The 12,634-nt window shown below is 38.1% G+C and overlaps 1 protein-coding gene across 1 annotated transcript in view; it reads left to right on the top strand.

The window, feature by feature from the left end:
* The window catches only part of GABBR2 (gamma-aminobutyric acid type B receptor subunit 2), a 491,815-nt gene that overhangs the window by 447,007 nt on the left and 32,174 nt on the right, over positions 1 to 12,634 (top strand). The window contains exon 14 of the mRNA XM_072851328.1: positions 5,447 to 5,557. Coding sequence (XP_072707429.1) covers positions 5,447 to 5,557 — 111 coding nt within the window. The remainder of the gene's footprint in view (positions 1 to 5,446; positions 5,558 to 12,634) is intronic.

Below are 12,634 nucleotides of genomic sequence, written 5' to 3'. Positions count from 1 at the left end.
TACAACATACAATGCGATTTGTAATGTATCTGAACCCAAGCTCAGATATGAACAAAGACAAACAAGCTTTTATTCTAGGTTGCCTACCACATTTTTAATTGGAAGGCATTCCAAGTGAGCTATCCCAGCTTAGTATTACATTTGCTATTTTGCATTCATGGAAGATATGGCTACACAAAGTAAAAAATATATGAAACAAAAGGGATCCATTGCCTGGCAAATCTCTTTTTCATATCACAGTTGTTTTTCTCTAAAAATACCCTCAAATTATTAAGTAATTGAAAAGTAGACAGCCTTCCATCCTTCTCTTTCTCTTTTCACCAGCAATTGAGAGCCTGGCTACAATACACTGCATGCAAAAGCTGTTTAAATCCTTTTGTAGAAACACCTTTCCATACAGATATGCAGCGTAGCACAGAGGAGGGCTTGTTACAACGTGCAAGCAAATTTAATTTCTCACAGAATTTATAGTATAAACTAACTATAATTATCCTTGGGGGGAAAAAAAGTGAATTTAAAAAGAAGTAAGGATAATTTTCTAATTTAGCAAAGTCTGATTTTCAGATAAGGAATCACATTTGGGCTCCATATGTCTGTTAAATGTGCCAAATTAAAAATGCCAGAGATGTCTAATTCATGCTGCAGACTAGCGATAGTATACAGTCATGCCAGTTAGATGGAAGCCATTTAAAGGGAAGATAAAATAGAGAGTGGGATGGTATATGAAGACCATTTTAACAGTGTGACAGAAGAGTATGAACCTGTATTTTCCTATATTATGGGAACTGCACAGTTTATTTTAAACCTAGTAAACAGAAGCTGCAACTATTTACCTTCTGTTTCATATCCATCTTTGGAAAAGACTGAGGTCTAATGTTCTGATTTTCTCCCTGATGAAACTGCAGCTGCAGAAATGGCAAAATGTCGCACTGCTGCAAAGTTTCTTAGAAAGCTTGCTGAGATTGTCCACCAGTGAGCTGTGTTACACAGCAGCACCACAACTCTGTAAATAAGGATCGTCTGCCATAGCAGCAACAGGACCTGAAGAGGTGACCAGATAGAAGAAGTACTCTAGGAAGGTCAAGGACTTCTGGATACTGTGCGGTGGCCCAGTCTGTTCTTCACAGACATTTGCTGGATGAAATGCCTCGTGGAACATAGACCCTTCCTCCTTTTAAGACCTATGTGGAGCTATAGAGAAGGAATGGCAATAAAGACCCAAAATAAGTCAATGATACATTAATCGTCATACAAATATCTTCCCACTGTGCGGAATCTTTTCCAAAGGGATTTTGACTAGTATAATAGCCACTAAGAAATCATAGTTATAGATGAAAAAAGGAGACATGGGCTGTCTTTATATGGATCAAATAACATCATGCCCAGAAGGCACAGGTGCCTCAGGGTGGTTTGCCTTATCTTCCCACACCTTAGCCTGAGATAAGGAAAGCTGTCCATTACACTGCATGCATTTGTTTACCCAAGTACAGCCAGATCTTAAAGGAACTGAGACAATTGTTCCACAAAAACAGCCCTTGCACTTGAAGCACTGCCTTTCTGCTTCCCTGACATGGGCCACTCTGGAAAGCAACTTAAACCGAGCCTGTAGTTTTGTATTGCAATCCATAGCTACGTGAAGGAAAGAAGAGTCTCATTGCTGCTCAGTTATTCTGAGGAGGTGTAGGTAAGACAGGAGGCACTCGGCAGTCTCTGTCATTGCTCCTGCCCTGGTCTCTCCTGCAAATTTCCCTGCTGGTTCCAGGTGGTTTTAAGCTTCACTCCTGCCTCTGGCAGTACCCACCTAAGCCATCGCTCACCCATGACGACAAGGATCTGCCAGCCCCCAGCAGACTGAACAGCAAAGAAAATGAAAAGGCAATAAAACTACAGAAGTGACTAATAATAATTTGAACATGCACAGAGAGGGGATATAAACATTCTGTAGGTTTACTGGTTTGGGTTGTTTTCTACACCTAGCAGATCTCATGTAAAACAAGCATTTTACTGGTGATGATACACAACTCGTATGAAGTGAACAGATTAAACTGTTTATGTTCACCTGCTGAAAACACTCCAGAAATTGATGTCAATGTCAGAAACCTTATTAGGTTTCAGAAGAGGTAGGAAAGCTTCAGCCTAATCACAAGATAGGTCTTCAGGCTTTTGAGAATGACATCTGAAGGGCATTTAGATTGTTTTCTATAAAAGGAAAGGGCAAATTTCCAGTACATATATAATCACTAGTAGCATTTATGTTGTCATCCTCTCTAAAGCAGTAACAAAGTGCACAAATGGTGGATGATTAGAGAGGTCAGTGAAGTGCTCCATTCAGCTGTAATTGTAGAGTTTTTAAAAATTCTTTTGACATCAGAAAATATCATATGTTTTTTTAACCCAGCTTTTTGCTATGATTAGTTAATTCATGCAAAATCAGTGAAGAAACAGAATGGCAAATTGAAAGCAGTAAAACAGGAATGTCATTTTGCAGTAGCGATAAGTAATCAGAAAAATCAGTTCACTGTAAAATTACCGCTACCTGCCAATGGTTAACTCCACATGCACAAGTATTCAGCAAAATTTTGTTGAAAATACTACCACCTTGCAGATCTGGAAAGTGCTTTGAAAGAAGTGCTGCCCCATATACACTTTTGCTGATGCTGCAATCAGTATTCTCTCTTTTCCTGCTCCCTCTAGAGCACTTCACAAGAAGTTCTTATCTCACATAGAAAATCAGAATACACTGTTTTATTTAATTAACTTATGTTTTAAACTATCATTGCCTTATAAAATCTGGCAATCTTCCTACTAAGGAAATGATGTGACTTCTTTCTCTCTAATAGGATTTGAAAACAAGTTATGGTTTCCATTTTGTCGTTTTTCTGTCTGGATCTCTCAGTTTTGAGTAATGAATGGACATATGCTTTCCAGTTTTGAAGCAAATTCGCATTAGAGAATAACCACATAGTGAAAATAAAAAGATAATCTGCCACTGACCAAATAAGAGTTAGCATTTCAGTAATATTCTTCAAAAGAAGGAATAATTCCAGTTGCTCATAGTTGGTTGAAAGTGGTGGAACGCTTCAGTCTAAGTGTGAGTGGAGTTTTCAATCCACGGAGAAGGGAAACAAACCACATGACATCGTCCATTGCACCAAGTGGAAGTCTATGTTATTTATAAACTTTCTTGTTTCACAAAAGTACAAAACTGAAATAGAGGGAATACATGGCAGTAAGGACGTAGAGCTGGGGAAATGAAGAGGCAGTCCTGTGCTGACTCCTCAGTGTGGAAAAAAAAAAAGAAAAAAGACATTCTGATCACCACAAACTTAAATTTTGTGTAATTTCCATAATTCTAGACCATGAGGGATGCAACTACTGGCATACATGGAAAAAAAATCTTTATAGCAGGCTCAGGTGTAGTTTAGAATTTCAGAAAAATGTCTCCGTAGTACAGTCCTGTTCACACATAAGTTACACATTCGGAGCTATATTTGAATAATTTGCCATGTGAACTTTACTTCATACTAGTCAAAAATGATGTTGAACATAGCAGGTTGTAACTTTGACGTGAAAGGGTACTTTCCCTTCAGTGCACCTAAATTTTAGCATTGGGCTTTTGGCATTGATGAGAGAGAATGAGGTAGTTTAACTGATCCCCAGACAAACATCCGTAGCATCTTAAATGTTGTGATGCCACTTACTGTTTGCAGTCATTTCAATTCTTCAGCTAATGGTTGTTAGCTTGCCATCCGCAACTGGTAGGGCTGAGTCATAAGCTCTCTGGGACAGTTAATATTGCCTTCTTGGTTTTTACCTTATTTTATTTTAGGACACCTTTTTTCAAAGATCTTTATTCTCCTGTTCACGTTTTCTATAGAAGTCCAGGATAAGAAAAGGTTTTAAATGTTAATGTCTTGCCTACTGCAGGATTTGCAAAGAAAGTTGCGAATCCTTTGACTGTGCCGTGCATAGCACAAGGTTGTTTGGGTCTTTTTTTGCCCCCCTGTGTCTACCTCCTTGTTTGTTACGTTATCTTTTTACAGTGTATGAGGTCAGGGGCAATACAAAAAGACTGATGGAAGAAACTGAGCTGCAGATTAATGCTGTGACCACTGAAATCCATAGCAAAATTCATACCAACATCAGAGGCAGCAAGAATAAGCTTTAGGAAATTATTCAGATCTCTCTAAAATCCTTCCACATACACTTCTACGTTTCAGTTGGTGAAAATGTGATTTTTCCTTATCTCATATAATAATCGTTATACTTCTGCAGGAGACATTTTACACATGTTATTCATCAAAAAGGGAAATTACAAAGCCCACTGGGACAACCAGGTATAGAAAGTTATGTCTGGGTTGATCTTAGCTTAGCTGAAGTTCAGATCCAGTGTTTCAAAGTAGAAAGGAAAAATAGCTTTCAGTATTTCAGTGTATTCTGTAAAGCAAAACAGGCTGTAGGTACACACAGCTCAGAATAGCCAACAGGAGGATTCTGCAGTATCTAACCAAAACAGGTTCTCTTAGGATCACATATGAGAGGCACCTTGTGTTCTTATACAGCGTACACCATTAAAAAGCAGTTGGACCATACCCTAATATATATTCTAATTGTAGACAGCATAGTAGTTAGTACCAGTTTGGTCTTTGTGTCAACTGGTTTTTTTTCCTGTTGTGGAAAAAAAAAAAAAAAGGTGAGGGAGATTGGGGGTTGTTCTTGCAGGTTTCTCTGAGTCTTAATTATGACTTCTCCCTCATACAAACAGTCCTGGTAGTCTGCAAGTCGTCTTGATTCTGCGCTTTTATACAATCTCCTTTTCAAAATAAATGGAAAGCTACAAAACTTCCAGCAGTATTAAATTTTGCATAGACGTTCACTTGCTCTAAAGGACGTTTTTTCCAGATTTTTGATTATTTATACTCTCTTCTAAGCTACTGATGTAGTTTCCATGGTAAATGGTCTTTGATTTAGCTCATGGTTATCAATGAAAAAACACCTGAAACACAGCAGTGTTTCATACATTGTTTATCAGCCATTTGCCAGTAACAGAAGAACCGCAGGTGAAAGGAGGGATGACTTTAAGCACATTTATTTTCATGCCTGTGCATTCAAGCTGTTTGCCTTGTAGAAAAATTAGATGCCCTAAAGCTGATAAATGTGACTGACACTGTTAAAGACGGCGTGACTTCAGATATTTTCTTTCTGGTTTGCAGTAGAGGTGACCTCACCTGGTGGTAGCTATCATGCAGTTGTTTCCTCAGATCTTTGGTTTTCCCTGTATTCCTTTGCAGGTTCAAGGGTCTGCAGTCATCACAAGTTAGTTACTTCAAAGTTGTTCACTCTGTACTCTACACATCCTCAATCTACTGAGAATAGATTTAAGTACCTCTGAGGTGTGAATACAAATGAAATCTGAATCCACATATTTCATCTTTTATTTTTGCAGCCAGACCCTGCGGGCAGAGATATCTCCATCCGACCAATCTTGGAGCACTGTGAAAACACTCACATGACAATTTGGCTTGGGATTGTCTACGCTTATAAAGGGCTGCTGATGGTAAGCATAGCTGCTTCTGCACAACACTGACTGCTATTTACTGATAGGCATGAACTGAATTATATTTGCTTTCCTGATGGCTGGGAGTGAGTTAAAACTTCCTTGAATACATCGTTTCATAACTGGACCTGTTCCAAAGTTCATTAGGTGGTAATATGTGGATATATGAATACATAAAATAAATAAGACTCTAATAGCACTTAAGCTGAATACTATAGATATACCGCAAACCAAGAAATTCAATAGTGAAAAGATGGGTCTATGAATGCAACAACTTTGTAAATAAAGAAGCCCGATCACCTGAATTCATTTAAGTTCTCCAAAAAAGGTGAGACTAGGTTATTCTAGATGTTTGCCCCTGAGTTGCAAATGTCCTTCAGGGACTGTCACAGGAGAAGCAAGATTAATTTGGAGCCTGGATCAAAATAACCCTTTTGTCACCGAGGCCCATCTCCACAAAAAGATTTAGTTATGAACAAGGACCTCAGGAACCAGGAATCCTGAACCTTCATAGTTTCAAAAAAAAACCTGTAAAGGTGACTATTAGTGATTAAAAGCTCCTAAGCCTCAAGGTTTTAAAAACATCTGATTTTGATAGCACTGACCAGCTGAACACCTATCTTGAGCTAAGCCCCATCTGGATCCTAAACTGAGATAAACATTAGTTTACACTGCCCGAAGAGTTCAATCTGTTCTGTGTATTTGTAGCATGCCTGTTCATCAGGACACCCGTGAAGGACTCGGCCAGCTGCTTCCACTCACCGTGGTTGGTGCTGCTGCCCTGGGGGAAGCCAGGGAGAGGGAGCTGCTGGTGCCTGGAGTACTTGTCTTCCCTCTCCACTGCGAATGACTGTTCTGCTGGGCTGCAGAGTCCTGCTGCCTTTCATGCTGCTTTTTTCAGGCTGAAAGATCTTTAAATACACAATACGAAGTTCAACAGGAAGGGATGAGAGCTTTTTCTTTTTTAATTCTAAACAGTCAGTAGCTTTGTGGTCAGACTGTTCTGCTGGGGAGTGCCTTCAGGCAGAGAAGGCAGTACCACCACATCTCTCCAGTTCCCAGGTGAGAGCTCTGATCCTGGAGCTACCAACCAAAAGGAAGCCTTCCTACCTTCCCATTTAAACAAGAGGAAAAAAAAAAAGTAACTTTAGGCGTAGATGCCTATTTTTAGGAGAATGTCCAAGCAGGCTGTGAAACTAAGAGCTAGGACATACTTCATGCTCCCAAAAGGACCAAGAATTAGGAGAGATTCCACATCTCAGCATTTCTTACCGGGCAGCTCTGAGTGGCTCTGGATTCACAGTAACCTCAGCATGTAGCACAGCATTGAGGGATTTTTGTTTTGAAGGCTAGGCCACCAGAAGTTAGGAGCCATGACACTGATCAGCACTGGGGCCACAGTAAGATATAACTGTCCATTGGCATAACACATCACGCTTCATGCAAAAACACAGCGCATCACCCCAGACTGTAGCAGTACATTGTACCTGGAGCTTCTTTGCACACCAATGAACCAGTCCACTTAAAACAGATAGCTGCAAATAAAAGGGAGCAAGGGATCCTTCAGGCTGTCAAAGACCCTGTACTGCAGCGGGGCCTGTCTGCAATTCCATGTGGAGCTGGGAGCTTCTAAATTCCTACTTATATATCTTTCTTTGATTTTTCCTAATCTGCACAGTGCCAATTTCTGATTTGGTCTCGTTTTTAAGCCAAATCTTCCAAAGAGACACAGATAAACTGGAAAGCATAGCTTTAGTACCCAATTGCTGACAAGGCATTTAACTTTATTGCAGTATTTACATTCTCTGTGGTGATGGCTCGTATCTGTTAGGTCATTTATTTATCTTTAGGGATGAAGTTCTTAACTTTTCATCCCTTTTCTAGTATATTACTTTATTACTGATTTGACATATCTGTCAATAAATTCCTGCTCTTCACTTGGGAGAGTATTTTTCACTTTACAAGATTTTTCTTAGATAATTTGTTAAAAGGAAGAATGTTGTCCATACTTTTGTTACTTTGCAATCTTCTTGTACAGAAATTTTGAACAGTTCATTTTTTGTGTTCTCCTGGGTAGAATTTGCCAGTGTTCCTTATACAAGTGCTTAAGACATTTTTCTCTGTGGTTCTGTTTGAAAAATAAACAAGTAAATACACTTGGTTCACTTAGAGCGGTGTAAATTAACAAATCAAATTAAAATTGCTTTAAAAATACTGAAGGATTCAAACAAATGGTGGGGTCGTTTTGCAAAAATAACTTCAATAATGTTTTAAATTAAAAATCTGTAATTTGTTATTAAAGAGGGAAAATAACATTATATATTTTTAAAATACATTCTCAGGTAATTTTCTTTGAAGTTTCTTTCAAGTTCAAGTTGTGCTGGACAGTAATGAAACTGTATTGGTTCTCACTAGTCTTTTGCCCTAGATTGGTTTGTTGGCACTTATCTTGGACTGTTTTCTACAAGATATGTGACTCAGTTTGTTTAAGTTTGCAAATGCCATTTGGCATTACTCACTATACTTATTTCAGGCACACAGTGTTTCATAACCACCAGTGAAATATACACTTTTTATTACTCCAGTGCCCTTTTATCACACAAATCGCTACATATGAAAAAGGAAGATACACTTCTGAATCACTTAAATAATTGCTATGGTGAGTTATGTGAGGACAACAGGATTGATGCATTTTATCTCATCACCAAAGATGTTTCTGTACGCCACACCTACTTTGCCTTCAGAACAAAAACCAGAACCTCTCATGTTACTGTATCATTTTATAAAGGTTTATCTAATATGAAATTCTGCAGTTTGTAATAACAAAATACTTATCTCTAACATACTTTATACTAAAGAGCTAGTATTGCTAATTACAGCAGAATACATATTTAAGGTGAAATGGCTTAATGATTTACTCAGGCCAAAATTATTTACAGTGACCTCTTATTGTCTCAAAATGAGAATACAAAAAATTGGGTTAACCTAAAAAAGTACTTTTCTTTTTTGATTTGAAGATAGAAAGCAATACTGTCCATTCTGATGACTTAAATGCAACGATGCAGTGAATAAATCACTCAGGGTAGGGCAGAGCACAGAAGGGCAGGAAAAGGCAAGGAAGGCAAGGCAAGGCAAAATATGGGAAGGCATTACTTACTAGGATGCACAGGCTCCTTTCATATTAAAGTAAGCAAACATTAAAAGTCAGTTTCACGATTGTTGTACTGCGTTTGAAGGGATGTGAGGAAATGCTTACTAACTGCATGAAGGCTTCTCAGTTATTGGATTCAGATTCCTCAGGACTGGTGACCAGAGAATAACAGGAAGGCGACCATCCTAAATCTTGCCTTTGTCATTGTATTAGTCTTCTTAGTGACCCTAGCCAAGTCCCACCATACACATAGGACTCAGTTTTTTTCCCATCTCAGGTTCAGCTCCTAAAAGGCTACATACAAGTTCAAGGTCTGTCTATATGTACATGGTGACCATCAGTTGCAGTATGTCTAGCTCTTGATTTCTGATGATGTAGACATGGTTGAAAAGTACCTTTATTTCATATATTCCAAAGGATGATTGAAATCACACCATCTTAAACTTGCCAGTGGTGCATTATTAGTGAGTGCACTAACATTTTTCTGAGGGATATGAATTATTTTTCTGATCTCAGCCAGAACAATACCAGATTAAGGATGGATTGGTCTCCTCTAGGACGCTTTGCTTATTAACCACACACACTAGACTCGTCTACAGTTTGATTGCCCTCTTCCTAATAGTGTGTTTAATTAACATTAAACTCAAGGTGTACATATGTTGGAAGTTTCATTGTGTTGCTCATATGTATTATTACAGTTACATATTATTCAGCTACTGAGAAACAGGCTTTCAAGGCCAAGGTATGTTTTCAGTCTGGCTGTTGCTCTGCATATCAAATCCTACTTTTACGCTGTGTTAATTGAGGGGGTTTTAAGCTATAACTAATATTACTGACCACTTCTGATACACAGTTTTTAATATATGGTCCTTAACTAACCCTGCTAAGCATGAAAACATCAGTATTTCATGGTGGAGATAGGAAAAACTGATGCATAGTCATCACGGGACTTGGTAAAGGTCACTAAGAATAAGAAATTTAATTCCTTCTAATAATTCATATTCCAGTGTTCTGTTTTGGTCACTATAGTTGACATACTGCACAACACAACTCCATAATTGATTTATGAAGACAAATAAAGTATTAATTCAACTAAAATATATCTTTGGGAAAATGTTCAACCTTCATTTCAAGTCTGAAAGAATCCCTCTGGCTTCCTGAGGCTCTCTAATCTCTATGTTGAATTTGTCTAGCTCTGACTTCCAAACCTTGAACCTTGGTGCATCTTGCATATATGTTATCCCTCTTTCTCTAAAATGACCTGATGCCTTTATTTGTAGGCAAACTACCCTGAGTTTGGCCAAATTTCTGTGACATTTCTAAAAATCTTACTGCTTTATGAAAATGACATCTATTAATTGTTTACCATTCTCCACCCTTGTTTTCTCTGCATCATTTTCAGCCATGATGTAATAGCCTTCTTCAAGTCACTGTACAAATATAGGACAGCATTAGGTTAGGAATTTTTTGAAACCTACCTTTTTTTTTTCAGTACCTTCTCATTAATAGTTACACGTTGAGATCTATCACCTAGATTTCAATCAGTTCAAATTTATTGTATTGATTTTGTAACATACTATTTTTAAACAACAATACTCTGCAGTATTAAGACAAATACGACTGAGAAATCCAAGTAAGCTGCATAAATGTGATTATCTTTATTCAGTCTTGCAATCTCATTGAAAAAAATAATAGCATTTTGAAATATATAGCTATCTTTTTTTTGTGTGTGTCATTTATTGCCTGAGTTCATGTATCAGCTATTTCATTAATTTGCTTAGGATAGAAATTACCGTAATAGCTCTGTAATCACTGAAGATGTTCCACTTTCTCTTTTCCCATATGGCCTTTTTATATCTTAAGTGGAGCTTTGCCAGAATTCCAATAAATATCAACAATTAAGTCAGCAGTCCAAACAACTTCTAAATCAATTCCTAAAACTCCTGCATGCAAGTTACCAGATCTCTCTGATTATAACAGCTTTTCTTGATGGGGTTTTCAAGAGCTCTCTTACTGCTGGAATAAGGTACATTTCACTGTTTTGGGAAGATGTGAATGCATTGTTCCATCTCTATATAAATATAGGACAGCATCTCTATATAAATATAGGACAAAAATATTCATTAGGCATATCTTATCATGCATCATTACTATTGAGTTTGTCAAATTCCAAGGAATGAATCATTATTAGGATTCCTTTTCCTCCACATGCATTTTTAGAAATCCTTATGAATTCTGTTAATGCTGCTAGCCATTCATTTTCTACTATATATTTAACTTCCCTTTCCACTATCTGCATTTTAGAAGTTTAATTCATAATCATTATTATGAATTTCCTCTTTTTAACCTTTGTTACATTCTGTCTAGTCTATGTCCAATGTTATTGCTTGTTTGTTTTAAATTCCACAACAACCAAAACAATTTTTAAGGTAAGGAAAGCTTCTTTACATTTATGAAGTTTAGGGCAGATTGTTTACAGCACATACCCAAACATCTTTCAGTTGCTGTTTGTGAATATTCCTGTTGCTTCCCCTGCTCCATTCTCCAATAGCTTCCTTCACTTTGATGGCTAAGCCATAAACATTACTTTTCCAATGTTTTCATGCACTTGGAAGTAGGTTGGCAAAAAGGAGCTAAGTACCATGGTTTAGAGCGTGGGCTACAGTCGGTGCCCAGCGGCACAGTCTTCAGTTAGCACTTGGTGCTCTTGCCTTGGTGGGCAGGAGGGGAGAGCGGTTGGCCAGGGTACACGGACCTCACTAGCCCGGAATGCCTCTTCTCTGAATACCGGCACAGGCTGGCTGTATGACAGGCATCAGTAAGCAGATACGCAGCCAGGGTCCAGGCAGCTGTTAGCGTGCACAGAAGCAGAAACTTGGGTGCTAACAGCGTTCAGGCACCTGGAGATGATACTGAGGAACGGTCTGACCATCCTTGCTGGATGCTGGGTGTAGCTTCTCACTACTGCTTCACTGCTTGAGCCCTCTCGGTACATCTAGCCCAGGAGCTGCTTATGAACAGTACAGCTGTGGTGTGTAACCTGGGCTCCTCATTTTTACTGTTTTACTATGTTTACTCAATAGAGACTAGATATAAAGAAAAATCTCTTTCGCTTTGAGGAAAGTGAAGCAGTGGAGCAGGTTGCCCAGAGAGGCTGATCAGCCTTCATCCTTGGAAGTTTTCAAGACCAGACTGGATAAAGCTGTGAGCAGCCTGGTCTGACCTCGCAGATGAGCCTGCTTTTTGAGCAGGAGCTTGCACTAAATGATTTCTTCAAGTCCCTCCCAACTGTCTTATTATATTATATATAAAAAATTGTCTATTTGTAATTAATCTCTTTATCAAATTAATAAATTTTCTGTGTAGAAAAATTGAATAGTTTCCAGATTATGTTAAAATTCCTAATTATTTTCTGAAAATACCTTTGATTTTTAACTCATTTACTTGCATTCTTTCCTAATTCCCTTCATGATCGAAAAGACTACACAGAAAAAGGGACTGCCGCCTTCTCAATTACTTTGCACGATTCCAACTCATATTTGTGGTGGCTTTAGCACCAACCCATCTGTCCCATTTTACAATCATTAGAGAGGAAGATAGTTAAGCTTTGTGGTGGGGGAAGGTAGTTTATAGTGGTACTAGATATTTGTTATATCTTTAATAAAACATTGACAGTGTTTTAGCATCCAAAACGTAAGTTACCATATGGTTTTGTAGGATAAATTTTTCCCTACTATGACCATAAGGAAACTTCAAATACATTCTTGAAACATTGCAGATATTGCCGTATTCCCTTACATGTCTCTTGGCACCAATTTTTATATAGCAGAAATAGATTTAAATTGCAGCACACACTTGTTTTTACCAGAGATGTTTGATCGTTTTACAGTGCTATGATTGTTTGTGGTAATCTTATGCCAGAGACA

This window comes from Ciconia boyciana, chromosome 2, assembly GCF_034638445.1.
Source record: "Ciconia boyciana chromosome 2, ASM3463844v1, whole genome shotgun sequence".
Classification (NCBI taxonomy): domain Eukaryota; kingdom Metazoa; phylum Chordata; class Aves; order Ciconiiformes; family Ciconiidae; genus Ciconia; species Ciconia boyciana.
Note: the sequence above shows the minus strand (reverse complement) of the source record. Positions and strands in the feature narration are given on the sequence as shown.